At 41.4% G+C, this 16,465-nt stretch overlaps 1 protein-coding gene across 3 annotated transcripts in view; it reads left to right on the top strand.

Annotated features, from left to right (window-relative positions):
* ZNF423 (zinc finger protein 423) overlaps positions 1-16,465 on the top strand; it is a 368,232-nt gene that overhangs the window by 48,466 nt on the left and 303,301 nt on the right. For 2 of the 3 annotated variants that reach the window (XM_077458278.1, XM_077458270.1), the window contains exon 2: positions 14,737-14,790. Coding sequence is in view for 1 of the 3 variants with exons in the window: in XM_077458270.1 (XP_077314396.1) it covers positions 14,737-14,790 (54 nt within the window). In the remaining 2 variants the exon portion in view is untranslated. Of the gene's footprint in view, positions 1-3,262; positions 3,395-14,736; positions 14,791-16,465 lie in introns of those variants that run through there. The other variant, XM_077458286.1, reaches the window with a different exon arrangement.

The raw sequence follows: 16,465 nt of genomic DNA, 5'->3' as shown, positions 1-16,465 counted from the left end.
GATGATGATGATGATGATGATGAAGAAAGACTAATCTGGCTGAGCTGTCCCTAAAATAGCAGCATACAGCGCTCTGTCCCTTTATCTAAACTGACAAAAGAAACTCAGGCTGCTGACCTAACACCTATACCAGTCCTGAAAAGAACTTTTGTGTACCAAATAGCTAGCGTTTTCTCTGTCCCTACTCCACACAGGATCCTTTCCCTACAGTGACAGAAGAAAGAATGTAAAATGGCCACCGGATCGGGTGTATTTATAGGTTAGGGGGAATGTCCAAGTGTCCATGAGCTGTCATGTCTCAATTGGTTGTCCTGTAACACATGATAAACGTGTCACGAAAGGTTAAAGTTCTTGTATACATTAAACACGTAAGTCCGCCGGGGCGAACGACGGAAAAAGGCGTTCGAACCCGCGGACGGCGAAAGTCGGAAATTCGCCGCGAAACGACCGCCGGGCGAACCGTTCGGCCATCACTAACTGCAAGTCTTCGTCTTCTTCTTCTTCGTCTTCTTCTTCTTCGTCTTCTTCTTCTTCGTCTTCTTCTTCTTCTTCGTCTTCTTCTTCTTCGTCTTCGTCTTCTTCTTCGTCTTCGGTGTCGTCTTCTTCTTCGGTGTCGTCTTCTTCTTCGGTGTCGTCTTCTTCTTCGGTGTCGTCTTCTTCTTCGGTGTCGTCTTCTTCTTCGGTGTCGTCTTCTTCTTCGGTGTCGTCTTCTTCTTCGGTGTCGTCTTCTTCTTCGGTGTCGTCTTCTTGGTCGTCGTCTTAGTCGTCGTCGTCTTAGTCGTCGTCGTCTTAGTCGTCGTCGTCTTAGTCGTCGTCTTCTTAGTCGTCGTCTTCTTAGTCGTCGTCTTTGTCATCTTCGTCTTCTTAGTCGTCGTCTTTGTCATCTTCGTCTTCTTAGTCGTCGTCTTTGTCATCTTCGTCTTCTTAGTCGTCGTCTTTGTCATCTTCGTCTTCTTAGTCGTCGTCTTTGTCATCTTCGTCTTCTTAGTCGTCGTCTTTGTCATCTTCGTCTTCTTAGTCGTCGTCTTTGTCATCTTCGTCTTCGTCTTCTTCGTCTTTGTCATCTTCGTCTTCGTCTTCTTCGTCTTCGTCGTCTTCTTCGTCGTCGTCTTCTTCGTTCTTATTTGTGAAGGTAGTTGGACACTTGTAAATGCAGAATGACATATTTTTTTTTTTTTTACATGTGACATCCACAAGTTTCTAACAAGTAAAAACAAGGTAGGTACCCATCACAACTAGTCTATTTGTATTGCATATTGTTATCTGGCATTATGAAATCTAAGCAATAATTCTTATCAGATACTATGTTCTGTGTTCACTGATGTGAACGGTTGAACTTGCCACAGGATTTGTTGGGACCATACCTCAGCCTGCTTAGTGGGCAATGAAGGACTAAATTGTTTTAATTTAAAAATATACATAATGATTTTAATAAAAACATATAACCATATAATTGGTGTTTTTAAAATATTTGCTTGGAGTTTTTAACTTTCGCCGTCATTGGGTGGTTCCTGAACCTGAATCTTCTCCCTTTATACTGTACATCCATGTTTACTTCCTTTAAAGTAAGCTGCGTGTTCAAGTCTATTTCACTAACTGTTAGGTTTTTACAAGGTATGAAAGGCATTCACATAAAGAAAAGAAAGCAACAACAGAAAGGCTAGAGTGGTAAATAAAAATAACGTAATAGGATCACTGATTGGAGCAGAAGTGACACCACAAGTGACATCATAGACCATAAGGCACAAACTGTACATATTCAACTAGAGTGGAGACTGGGAGATGCTCCATTCGTAACATTACCATTTGGAAGGTACCCACCGTTAGGGGCAGTAGAAGGTATAGGGCGCTCTGAAGCCCAAAATGGGTGAAAGTTGCATGCAGGAAGCTGGTCAAGGTCCACGTCAGGCATCAAAGAGGAGGAAGGAAGGGGGGAAGAGCATACAGTGTCAGCCGTTTAGTGAGTATTTAAGTCTGAATTGCAGGCATGATCTTTATTGTATACTTACTTTGGTCCAGCTTGGATCTATGCAAGTAGGCATATATTATACCTGAGGAGTCGCTGGGGAAGCTGAAAATCACTGTACTAGTTTGTGCTACTAAAGTGATGGCTGTGATTTTTTTGGGTCCAGGAGGTTTTAATGCCACCACCCTTTTTTCTCTAGTTTGTCCAATTGGAGAATGCCTTGTATTGAAGAAATTTTATACAACGCTGTCTTAAAAAATTAGTGCTGAACAAGCCATCCCCAGTAGTCAGTGGGAAAGCCACTCGCACAGGCTCTGGAGGATTGTGGCTATCACTGCAGTAGCGCCATCTACCACATTGATTAGCAGCCCATCTGGTATAATATATGCATACTTATGTTGGTTTAAACTTGACCACTGTATGTATACAATACAGATCATACCTGGAGTTCACCTATAAACAAATTTCCAAGAAAGGGATTATCCTACTAATTTGGTGAAGGAAACTTTATTTTTATTTGACTAGTCGACAGCAGAAGGAATAAATGTTCTTACAAGTTAAACTTGTATTGAAGAGTACACTCTTTGATAAAGAGCTACTAATAGCGTAAAATGGATAAGAGCATGTATTCCCACTGGTGTGAATTAATACAGAAGTTTCCTACATCCTGATATTGTTCCTTTCTTTAGTAGTAATGCTTTTAAGTCCCATGCCAAAAATGTAACTATCCTGTCATTTTCCTACACTCTCTGTAAGTTAGGTCAGCAAATCTTGCCACCCAGGTAGAAGGAGCTGCAGGTGATGAGACCTTAAGTGCACAGTATGGATATAAAAGTAGAACCAGGGATATGGGGACATGGAGTCAGTGATATGTTTACAACACTCTCTCATCTCACCAACTTAAGTTTGGATTCCTGTTTAGTGCAGTCCTTCTCATTCCTGTGAGCATCTTCAAACACCACTTCTGGTTTCTTTGCTCCATGGATACTGATCTATTAATAACTTAATCCATGTTTTCACAAGTTGCTATAGAATCAGTTTTCTGCCATATTTGTCTCTACTCTGATTCATAGAGTCTGATTTGTTGTTGATCTTATTAATAGGACTGTCTCTAAAGACCATTTCCCTTGATACTTTGGTCCTACGCAGGTAGCCTGTCACCAGGGACTTGCTTGGCTTTAAAACCCTTTTTTTCCTTGGTTACAAGTCTTGATCAGTCATGTCTGCATAAAATAACTCTCTGTGGGACATATTTCCCCATCAGTTGTAATTCCTTATGGTAGGTGCTAAGATATGAATGTTTGTTTCATCAAGTCATTGCCGGTAGTAGGAAGTACATTGTCATCTGTCGTGACGGCTACAGAATAAGTGGGAGATATTGGCTGTATAGGACACTTCAGATATGTCAGTGGGCCGATCTGGTTATATGTAAGTTGCATTCCATAGTTGTATTAATCTTTTACTTGTTACTTTATATAAGATATTCTGTAAAGAAGGCATAGTTTTCGAAAACTGGCTTAATAGCAGCAGGTGGCCATTGTGTACTTGATAAAATGAGAGGTATCCATTGGACTCCATGGAAAAGAATTATTAATTCCTCTTCCACAAGTTCATAAATCCTATCCTTTATTTGTGTCAATTTGCAGACCTAATTGAATAGTAATTTGATATAATCGATATGTATACCTTAAATAGCGGCATGCTTTATGCCTATTGTTTTTGTCCAAAATGTTGGGAGCTAAAATTGTCACAAGCTGATAAAGCAAGTGAGACAGACTTTTGTAAGTAATGTCAATTTTTTTGGGCCAAGCATGTGATATATCTTCACCTGAATGGGTACAGTGGCCCTAAAATGGTGTTTGAAGGTTTCTCTATTAAATTGTGCATTTTGTAATATGCCTAAATAAGAGCGATACCCATGCATTTCCCCAATATATATGTAATGTTTTCTGGAGCTTATTGAAGTGGAATACATAAAGTTGGGAGCCCGAGGGCAGATTTTCCTGCATGCAGCCAACTTCCTCTATGTAGTGACAGTGAAAGGACACTGTAGATTTGCCTTTAGCTTAAAAAGAACTGATGTTAAGCTGCATTAGTATGAGCATAGCAATTGTAAATGCAATGTGAGATGTGTCATTCTGTATATGCTTGTGAGCTATTGGTTAAACATTTTGGGAAAATTAGTATCTCACAATGAAACCAGCATTGTTTCCTGATACATGAAGAAGCTGGAACATTATTGTTTATTTCCCCTTTTTGTTGCGTGCTGGCGCTATCACTCACACTATCTAATTATATAATTAGTCCCCAGCATATATGTGTACAGAGCAAATGAACTGTAAAGGTATACATACACTAGACTGGCTCTCTACATCCATTTTGCACAGATTTTGTCAGTCACTTGATGTGCAAAATATTATGTACCTACCTTTCGACGGTACCGGTAGGTACTGTTTTCTGACACCTGGGTACTTGCTAGTTCACCAGATGTAATGCTACACTGAGAGCAGTATCACCACCACCATTTAAGAATTTTGCTACGCAACAGATCCGTCTGGTTTTCAGTGCCCAAACTGCTTCGTTCATGTTGATTTTTCCTTCACATGTTCAGGCATGGGCCTATTTATTAGTTCTTGCTTGTTTCTATAGGCTGTATGGATGCCAAGGCAGTGGGTGTTAATCTTTCTATAGACGAATTTCCATATAGTTAGAACTATTAAGTTAGTCATACACGCAATTTCAGACACTTTCTCAAGAATGACCTTATAGATCAAAGCAATGTGTCCAATAGTTTGTAATTTCAAGGGTTCAATCGAAACTGATGGTGGTAGGGTGCTGTGATTAGTTGGCTAAATTTTTGCATTTTAAAGCTGTGCCAAAGTGGGTAGAATTGCCTGAAAATAATCGTGTATTTAGCAGCATTGATGCTTGTAGAAATGTTGGTAGCAATTGAAAATGGCATGCTCTAAATATCGCCAGGCAACATACACACTATTGTTTGACCAAAAATGTTTTGCTGTTTCTTTGTGTATTTGTGGCTACTGTGCTTGGATTAGGGTTGCACCGATATCATCATCATCATTTTTATTTATTTTTTTAAGATCGAGTACAAGTACCGATACTGTTCTTTCAAGTTCTTGCCAGTCCTAGTTAACCACTAGAGATCCGCGCTATAGCCGAATGACGGCTACAGCGCGGACCTGCTTTGCCGGGATTACGTCTATTGATGTCGTCCCGTGCACGAGCGGCCTGCGCGCCCCCTGAGGGGCGCGCACGGCATGCTTTGTGATCAGCGAGTCTGAGACTCGCCTGATCACGGATCGGAGCAAGGGGTCAATCCCGACCCCTTACCACGTGATCAGCCAATGACAGCTGATCATGTGACAAAGCAGAGCCAGTAATCGGTCAGCTCGAGGAGAAAAAAAAAGCCGATCCCCGGCGGCCGTGATCGGGACATCAGTCCCGATCACAGCCAGCTTATCAGTGCCCACCTGCCCCCTGCCAGTGCCACCTAACTAATAAAGTGCCACCCATCAGTGCCCAAAATCTGCCTCAACAGTGCCACATATCCGTGCCCATCAGTGTCATCTACCAGTGCCCATCAGTGCCACCCATCAGTGCTGCCTTATCTGTGCCCATCGGTGCCCACCAGTGCAGCCTATCAGTGCCCACCAGTGCCGCCTCATCAGCGTATTTCAATGAAGGAGAAAAATGACCTGTTTGCAAAATTTTTATAACAAACTAAGAATGTTTTTTTATTATTTTTTTGCATCTTTTTTTGTTTAGCAAAAAAGAAAACTCCCAGCTGTAATTAAATACCAAAAGAAAGCTCTACTTGTGGGAAAAAAAATAACAATTTCATTTGGGTACAGTGTTATATGGCCGCGCAATTGTCATTCAAAGTGCATCAGCGCTGAAAGCTGAAAATTGGTCTGGGCAGGAGGGGGGTTTAAGTACCCAGTAAGCAATTGGTTAACCAATGCTTTTTTTTTTTAAATGTCATGTGACAGTGCATCTAATATGCAGCACTGATGGACACTGATAGGTGGCACTGATGAGGCATGGACTGTGTCAGTATTTTATATATATATATATATATATATATGTATATGTATATGTATGTGTAATATAATTTTTATCGGCCCTGTTGTGGGTTGGCTTCGGTGAGGTACATATTTACTGGCTCCTTACTCCACTCTCCATCCTGACAGATCTGGGACAGGGGGGACGCGGAGGGGGGGACATGGAGGACCTGGTGAGCCAGAGGAGGACCCGGGGACAGTTGAGACGATTGGTGCGGGCAGTTACAAGCATCGATCTACCTGTATAGCTTTCAATAAAGCAGCTGAAAGCCACAGGAGGGGGAGGAGAAGTGCCTGTCAGCTGCTTTATTGAAAGCTATACAGGGAGATCAGTACTTGTAACTGCCCCCACCGCTGCACTGATCACCTGTGAGGCTGCCCAGGTATGGGATAGAGCATTTGCATGAGTACAGGTACTCCTGCAAATGCTCATAATCGGCACCAATACTAGTACTCTATCTAGTACTCTTAACAACTCAAACATGCACATCATTCCACTTTTTGCAGTCAAATTTGATAAAACCCAACTATGTGTTCATTATATGTTTGGTATGTGTTCCCATTCATGCAGCATACCTAAAAACATTTCTTACCAGTTTAGAGATTTCTCAGGAGAAGGTGTCATGGCTGACTGGAAGGTTTTTTTTCTTTAACAAGTGATGCCTGATACACACGATGAGATTATCAGACGAACGATTGTCCATTTTTTCTTTTTGCATGCTAGTCTCATATCCAAAATGAAGCGTTTACTAAAGTTCCAAAAATTCTCATACCACAGAATAAAAATTCGGAAGTGATGTGTTGTAGTGTATTGTATTTTTGAATGACAACTGTACTGATTAAATGGAAATCCATACGATCTGGTATAGTACGAGAAAAAATGTTCATGCTTGTCTGATTGGATATTATCGGATGAACTGTCATGATCGGCTTTCAAGGGCTCTGCACTACTTTAGATTATCATATGATCACTTTGAAGGCGGTATTTTTTGTACTATTTTCTGGGTACGAGCCTTGAGTCTGTCCTAGGTCTGTCTTTATTAACATACAATGCAAGAAGCCCCACCTAAATAACCTATTAGTTATGACAGACCTTGTTCAAATCTAGTTACAATTGATATATAGATCAATAGATCTTCCTGCACAGTACAGACAGGGCTAATTATGGCAAACACAGCTGCCCAGCCCCCTCATCAACAAAGAGAAGTACATAGAATAATTTTTCTTTGCTGGAGGGTACCATCATTTTTATTTTAAGTTGGTACGTGAATGGGAACATATAACAAATATAAGGAAGGTGTTATCCCAATCTGGCTGCAAAAGTGGAAATCTACTTTAAGTGATCAGACGAAGACTTTCTATTGGCACAGTGCTACTTTTTGAATAGCGGAGAAAGGAATTAATGAAACGAATTGCAATCTTTTTGTACACCTGACTCATTATCTTATTTCTCCTGTTCTGTACTACCTTCCTGTGTGGCAAAGTTGACTAAACTCCCCGAAAAGTATTTCCTCTTCTTCTGCTTAAATCCGTTTACGTTACCAAAAAATCAATTTATAAAAAAAAGACAAATATTGCAGTTTTTTATTAGGTTTTACAAATGCAGGGCTGCATTTAAGTTAGCTAGAGGAAGCCAATGGAAAAAGTGCTAATCTTAAAGTTGGCCGTGTGTCTTTTGCTTCCAGAGATTTTGTCTTCTCGTTAGGACGCATTTCCTCTCAGGACAGGATCTGCTAAATACATTTCCGCCATGTGCATCCTGTAGCTTTTCATCTGCTTCTACTCTTTTTCTGAGCAAAGTCAGTGACGGGAACTGTTTTCAGGATTGTTCCCGAGCTGAAACGGGTTTAAGTCACGTTCCGGTTGATATTCTATTGCTCCCTAACATCTCTCAGGTTACATTCATTTGTCTGTAGCTGGATGGAAAATGAAAAAATAAATCACATTTCCTTTTTAATGGTGTGGAGGTGATTGTAAGTGTTGTGTTCTTTTAGCATGTCTGACTCCACAAATCTTTCTACTCTTACATCTTTTTGGCATATTGTATATGTGCCAATTACACTTGTGTGTTGCAGCAGTGCACGCTAAAATGTGCATTTATTGCAGTGCATGGAAACCCATCTTTACAATGGTATGAAAATAAATGGAGATGCTTGAAAAGTATTTGTTCACCTAGCATGTCTGACCCCACTAATCTTTCTGTTCTTACATTTAATTTATGTTCCGTTGACACCTTTGCATCATGGAACTGTGCGATTAATGTGTGCTTCTGAAGCCCCTCTGTTTGCATACATTATGAATGGCACCCCAATGTTTTGTACAGTAGAGCCCAGCAATTATTATTATTCAGGATTTATATAGCGCCAACAATTTACGCAGCACCTTACAGTATAAAAGGAGACAATACAGTTACAATACAATAAAATACAAGAGGATTAAGAGGGCCCTGCTCAGAAGAGCTTACAATCTAATAATTCAAAGCAACGCATGTATCGTATCATGTGTTGCATTTCTAAAAAGGTAACTTTGATCCGATGTGGTGTAGAGCTGCACAATTCTGGCCAAAATGAGAATCAAAATTTGTTTGCTTAGAACAAGGATCATGATTTGGGCAGGGTAACATCATCTTTCACAATATACAAAAAAATTGGGCTTTACTGTTTAGTTTGTATTAATTCTTTAAAGTGTGTTTGTTCCCCAAAAAAATGTGCTTGAAGGACCGCTGTGCAAATACAGTGTGACATAAAATATTTCAACAACCACCATTTTATTATCTAAAATCTGTTTACAATGTTTACAATGTTCCTCGTTATCTCGTTGTCATAAACTTGGCAGGCTGCCTGTGTGTGTGTGTGTGTGTGTGTGTGTGTGTTTTTTTTTTTTTTTTTTTTAGACGGCTATCAGCAGTGAGCAGAGAACTCTGCATAGAATCAGGAAAATGCTTTGTTAGGATAGCGAGGTTGAAAGAATTGCAATTTGATTATTTAACGATTAATCGCGCAGCTCTATTTGACATCCAATTCATAATGGGCTGCCGTAACGCAACGCAAATGCCATAACATGCATTAATGCACAGCAACGGAATTCCTAAATGTGAATTGGCCCTCAATGTGTTATGCATGGTCTATACACATGGGGCTGCATTCAGTAAAGCCTATGTACAGTAGGTAGTAGGTGTGATACTAATCCACATTAACCAAATGTTTCTGCTTGCATCAGAGTTGTCGGCATTCTGCACCAAACCTTTGAATATGGTATGCTTTTAAAGGGGTTGATTTAGGAATCCTTTTATACAATAAATGATAATTCGCCATATGTTGGGGACTAAATGACCACTCCATCTGCTCAAGATGATCTTTCATTTCAAATTGGTGGAATAAAGATATACCATGCAATGTATGTGTATATTTATAGGATTGTTTTCCATTCACTTAACAAACACAAAGCTTGAAGAGAAAAAAAGCATTCTTTTAAAAGTCTCCAAACTTCCCTCCTCTGGCCTTTAATTTTCTAGATGAGGTCCAGCTGGTCCTATGCTCTCTATGACATCGCTTGTCCGATATCTTAGGTTGATTACACTCTGCTCTCTGCTGCTCTTGAACAGCAATAGCCTTGATTTCTGCTCTTGTATTATTACAGCAATTAGTCCCTGTGCATGGAAGAGACCGCTTCTATACTCTAGCCAATTAGAGATGCCGACCATCTTATTTATTTTTTTATTTTTTCCTTTTTAATGTGTATATTTGCATCCATTGCAGCACATCAACATGTCTTTTTAACCATTTCTGGTTATAAAAGAACTTCCAGCAATTCAGCCAGTGTATCTCAAATCTTTGTACCAAGTCATCTCATGCCATTTGAAATCTGAAGGAATGCAGTGCCTGTTATGGAATCTGGTGGGAAAGAGACACATGGACTTTTTACTATAAATTACATACATTGTTACAAAATTGTATACATTTACAATAATTGGAAGAAGAGTGTCCAGAGAAATACCATTAAATAAACGTATTTAGCATATTCAACCATAGGGACATTAAACTTTGTAGGCAATGAAAACATGCATAAAATGACATTAAATTCTCTAACAAGCAGGGCCCTCTGATTCCTCCTGTATTGAATTGTATTGTAAAGTGCTGCGCAAACTGTTGGCACTATATTAATTCTGTATAATAAGTATAATAAAAACTGCATGATGAAATAATCAGTAGGTCCATATTTCTTTAAAAAAAATGTCCCTACCTACTGAGCAATCCTATTGGTCGGGGTGGCATCCCTATTGGTCATTGAGCATATAATTGAAGCTGCCTTTATCTTGCCTACTGGTCATAGGTTACAATTGCCCCAGTTTATGACAAGTTTAGTTCAGTGTTATGTCAGTTCCTCATACACTTTTTTGTGTATTTCCCCCCTATTTTCAGTGCTTCAGCATTTGTAAGAGTTAAAGCCGGAGTTCTGCTTAAAAATGAAAAAAAAAAAAAATTCAAAGTCAGCAGCTACAAAAAGTGTAGCTGCTGACTTTTAATAATCGGACACATTGCTGGACACTGTCCCAGGGTCCAGCAATGCGGGGGGAATGAAGCCCCACTCGTCTCCCCCTCCTCTCTGCAGTGCCAGCATTGTAAATGTGGGTGCCCGACTGTGTCTTCACAGATTCCCCAGTCCCTTTCTCGGCACTAAAGATGAACAGGAGACAGAGGCTCCTGTTCATTCATAAACTGAGCAGAGAAAGCACAGTTTACTCTGCTCAGTTATCACAGGACACAGGAGTGATCTCGCTTACTGTGTCCTGTTCCTGTCAGTCCCCCCCACAGCCATTGGGAGAGGAGGGGAGCTGGCTGAGGGGGATGGGGGGGGGAAGAGGATAGGAGAGGCAGAAGAGAAATGGGGGAGAGGTGGGCAGAGAAGGACATGGAGGGGGCCAGGGGAGGAGCACACAGAACAGGCAGGAATGAACGGTGCAGCAGGAGGGACAGCTATAAACACTGATCTCCCTGTATAGCGATTTAGCTGACAGCCACAGGAGGGAGAGGAGGAGAAGCGGCTGTCAACTAAAAACCGATACAAGGGAGATCTGTGTTCACAGCTGTTCCCAGCCACACCAATTATTCCCGGGAGTTCACGAGGCGTTTGCGGGTGTGTGGGAGCTGCTGCAGAGATACGGGAGACTTGAGATGTCTGCAGAAGGTTGTGGCACCATTCACAAAGCACAGCGCGGCCTGCACATGCACCGTGAGCACAGCTGCCCACAGTTAACATGCTGGAGCTGGGGACTTGAAGACCTTTGAAGCACCGGCCTGGTTGAGGACAGCGCTGGATCTTTGGACAGGTGAGTTTCTGTTTATTACAAGTCGGCAGCTAAATTTTTTGCAGCTGCTGACTTGCAGAACTGACCGAAGCTCCTCTTTAATGTATTTAGGGTTATGAGCATTCAAATATAATGACTCTTTATAATTCTAATGCAGTTACTGCTTCACTGCAGATATTAAAGCTTTGAAAATATATATTTTTGGTTGGATTAAAGTAGTTGTAAACCTCTGAAATGAAAATTGAACAAGGCATATCCATCTTGGTTTGTACTAGCCTCAATCCAAAGCTCCTCCATCACACAGAGGGTGATTGACAGCCTCAGCTGTGCATGTTTTCCTATGAGACTGTGTACAAGGGGTGTCTTTATTCCCTTCACTCAGGTCTCAGATTACACTCAGCTCTCCTTTCTACTGTGTGACCTCAAATCCCTATACTCCTGCCTTCTGGAGTTCAGCAATGCTGTGTAAAATGTCTGCTTTAGGAGGTTGTAGAGCAGAGAAGACTACAGATATATAGGCACAACTTCTGTAAGAGGATTTGTGTCATCTCTGGCCAGTCACTTTGCTGGATATACTGTATGTAAGGGTTTACAACCATTTTAGCATTTTTCTAGGCCAGCATCATTCATGCATTCAATCTGTCTTTCTTTATTATATTGCTGACATTTAAAAAAAAAAAACATGGTGATCTACCTACTCCGTGAAAATCAGAAATGGTATATTTAATTTGGTAGGCATTGAATACATAAACGCTTGATGGCTTTTCGCAGAAAATGATTTTAGGCATATATCACTGAGACTGTAAATTTGTCAGTATTTTGAGCCTTGCCCTGATGATTTTGCCAATCGTATGGATTATAGATGAACAAAGTATTTTGGTATGTTGTATCCAAAACTTACCTAATTATCATTTCACTTTAAGGGGGAACGGTCAAAATGTGCAACTTTAGGGGGGCGGTCACTAGCAACAATTCTCCATAAAATTTTGTCAGTGTTAACCACTTGACTCCCATGTGCTGTTTAAAATGGCATGAAGACAGCAGCTATGTGTTTAAGCATTATTTGAAACCGGCGTCTGAACACAGCTGCTGCTGAAAGGTCATCCAATGTCCATTCAGTTGGACAGCACCACATCAGGGAGGTACCAGTGGTATTGCTGAGGCTTCCTCAGCCGACAGTGCCTGGACCCAGGGGCATGATCCCCACATCTGGCAACATAGTAATAAAGTGTAAAGATGGTGAATCTGCTAATCTTTTTTTCATGGCTTATCACTGATGGGGATTATAATTTTTCACCAACCAACTGATCAGGGCTTCATTTTGTAACCTAATACAACAGCTAGATTTTGATTAGGAACATTTTCATGCGGCGACATCCGTATTGAAGATGTGTGCTAGGCAGTATTTCACTGCTCTGCATGCACACCATATTTCATTCTCAATAGATTGTATGACTCGGTCATGCTAGCCCTTAATAACTGGTATGTTAACTCTACGTACACGCCACATATTGATTTACCCGGTCTATATTGGCTGATCATTCTGTGCTATATAGTTTCTATTTATATACAACTTGTGAGCTTTAAAATGTGATTTGTGCAGTAAATAACAGTACTAGATTTAGGAGAATAACACTACAACATGTCTCTCAAATAATATAGATAGATATATATAGATTATATACACGCGTGCGCACACACACACCAAAAAAAATTCAAGGACCACATTGAAAACCCATCAGATCTCAATGGGGAAAAATATGCTGAATATCTATACTAATATAGACTGGGTAATGTGCTGGGAATGAAAGGATGCCACATTGTTTGATGGAAATGAAAATTATCAATCTACAGAGGGCTGAATTCAGACACCCTGCAAATACTCATGTTTTCTGGCTGTTTTTCACTAGTTTTGCATTTGGCTAGGGTCAGTGTCACCACTGGTAGCATGAGCCTATACCTGGACTCTATAGAGGTTGCACAGGAAGTCCAACTTCTCCAGGATAGCACACAAATACGTGCCATTGCCAGAAGATTTGCTGTATCCCAACACAGTCTCAAGAAAATTGAGGAGATTCCAGGAGACAGGCAGTTAGTCTAGGAGAGAGAAGGTCCTTAACCCATCAGCAGGACCGGTACCTGCTCCTTTATGCAAAGAGGAACAGAATGAGCACTGCCAGAGCCCTTCAAAATTATCTCCAGTAGGCCACTGGTGTGAATGTCTCTGACCAAACAATCAGAAACAGACATCATGAGGATTGCCTGAGGGCCCGATGTCCCTTAGTAGGCCCTGTGTTCACTGTCCGCCACAGTGGAGCTCGATTGGCATTTGCCATTGAACACCAGAATTGGCAGGTCTGCTACTGGCATCCTGTGCTTTTCAAATGAGAGCAGGTTCACCCTAGACACATGTGTCAAATGTGAAAGGGTCTGGAGAAGCAGTGGAGAATGTTATGCTGCCTGTAACATCGTTCAACATGACCGGTTTGGAGGTGGGTCAGTGATGTCTGGGTAGGCATATCCATGGAAGGATGCACAGACCTCTACAGGCTAGAAAATAACTTGCTGCCATTAGGTATCAGGATGAAATCCTTGGACCCGTTTTCAGACCCTACACTGGTGCAGTGGGTCCTGGGTTCCTCCTGGTGCACAATGCCCGGCCTCATGTGGTGAGTGTATGCAGCCAGTTCCTGGAGGAATAAAGAATTGATACAATTGACAGGCCCCCACGCCCGCCTGACCTAAATCCAATAGAACACCACTGGGAAATTGTTTCGGTCCATCCGACATCATCGGGTTGCACCTCCAGTCTGTTCAGGAGCTCAGAGATGCCCTGGTCCAGATCTGTGAGGAAATATCCGAGGACACCATCTCGTCTCATTAGGAGCATGCCCCAACATTGTCAGGCATGAATACAATTTTGTGGGGCCATACAAACTACTGAGCACCATTTTGAGTTTCTGTAATTAAATTTCAGCAAAATGGACTTGCCTGCTGCATAATTTTTTCACTTTGATTTTTGGGGTGCCTTTGAATTCAGCCCTCTGTAGGTTGAGATTTTTAATTTCCATCCACCGATGTGTCATCCTTTCATTTCATTCCTAATGCATTACCCAGTCCATATCAGTATAGATATCCAGCATAACTCCCCCATTGAGATCTTGTGCATTTTCAAAGTTTTCAAAGTATATTCTTCTATATAGGGACAATGATCAGAGGGTGAAATCCTATGTATATGGCTTTATATAGGAGCATGGTATGCAGTGTTATGCTTAGTCCGTATTTGAGTGTGAGATATAAATATATATATATACATGAATGCTTTAAGTCATGTTTTCTGTTATTGATGATTTGCCTTTTTTTTTTTTTTTTTTTTTCAGTGGAGGATTCTGATGACTTCAGTTTGAATTGGGATGCCTCGCTAAATCAAACAGGTACGGTCATGCAGGTCTTCTTGTATGCTTGTATTTTATGTTAAAGTTTTTTTAACTTTGTTCCCATGTTTGTGTTAGAGTGTGTTAGAACATTAAATACACTATTAATTAAAATGATCCGTTATGGGTCCTTTCACACGGGGCGGATCAGTTCTCATCCGCCCCGTGGATATCCGTTTGCTCAGCGGGGATCACTCCGCCGATCCCCGCTGAGCAGGGAGATGACAGGTCTGTCTCTGCACACTGCGCAGGGACGGACCTGTCACAGCGCCGCTCTCCCCTATGGGAGATCGGATGACGACGGACCGCAGTGTCCGTCGTCACCCGATCCGATCCGCAGACGGATGGAAAAATAGCTTTTTCCTCCGTCACACTTTTTCGGATCGGAGCGGGTCGGATGTCAGCGGACATGTCACCGCTGACATCCGACGCTCCATAGAGCTCTATGGAGCACCCGTTCAGGTCCGCCTGAAAAACTGACAGGCGGGCCTGAACGGGACGTCAGTGTGAAAGGGGCCTTAAGCTTTTACCCTATATAGCAGCCTTTCTCAACGTTTTCAACACAGAGGAATCCTTGAAATAACTTTACGGTCTCAGGGCACCCCTGCTAAAAATGTCTACAACTCATATTTCATCAGTGTAATGGTCCTTGGAAAGAATTATCCCCTTACAGATAGCGAAAAAGCTCAATGATGACAGTGGGAACTTCTCTGAAAGGCAGAAGTTGCTCAAGGAACCCCTAGCAACCTCTGGAGGAACCCTAGGGTTCCATAGAATGCTTGTTGAGAAACCCTGATATTTAGGAAGCATTATAGAGAAGTACAGATCCACCTGGAAATTGTATAGATATATTTGCGTTTTTATAAATATGTTTAATAACAGGAATATTTTAGCTACCCTCCACCCAGTTCATGGTTATCCGACAGTATTTCCCAGTAATCCTGTCTAATGTTTATCTCTTGAAGCGGTTTTGTAAATCACAACTACTTCACTATAAAATATACAGTGGTGTGAAAAAGTGTTTGCCCCCTCCCTCATTTCCTGTTCCTTTGCATGTTTGTCACACTTAAGTGTTTCGGAACATCAAACCAATTTAAACAATAGTCAAGGACAACACAAGTAAACACAAAATGCAATTTGTAAATGAAGGTGTTTATTATTAAAGGTGAAAAAAATTCCAAACCATCATGGCCCTGTGTGAAAAAGTGATTGCCCCCTAAACCTAATAACTGGTTGGGCCACCCTTAGCAGCAACAACTGCAACCAAGCGGTTGCGATAACGTGCAATGAGGCTTTTACAGCGTCCTGGAGGAATTTTGGCCCACTCATCTTTGCAGAATTGTCCTAATTCAGTTACATTAGAGGGTTTTCGAGCATGAACGGCCTTTTTAAGGTCATACCACAACATCTCAATAGGATTCAGGTCAGGACTTTGGCTAGGCCACTCCAAAGTCTTCATTTTGTTTTTCTTCAGCCATTCGGTAATGGACTTGCTGGTGTGTTTAGGATCATTGTCCTGCTGCAGAACCCAAGTTCGTTTCAGCTTGAGTACACGAACAGATGGTCGGACATTCTCCTTCAGGATCTCTTGGTAGACAGCAGAATTCATAGTTCCTTTTATCACGGCAAGTCTTCCAGGTCCTGAAGCAGCAAAACAGCCCCAGACCATCACACT

This window comes from Lithobates pipiens, unplaced genomic scaffold (genome assembly GCF_037356315.1).
Source record: "Lithobates pipiens isolate NorthernLeopardFrog02 unplaced genomic scaffold, aLitPip1_a1.2 Scaffold_10, whole genome shotgun sequence".
Lineage (NCBI taxonomy): Eukaryota > Metazoa > Chordata > Amphibia > Anura > Ranidae > Lithobates > Lithobates pipiens.
The sequence above is the reverse complement of the archived record's forward strand: the minus strand, read 5'-3'. Positions and strand labels throughout refer to the sequence as shown.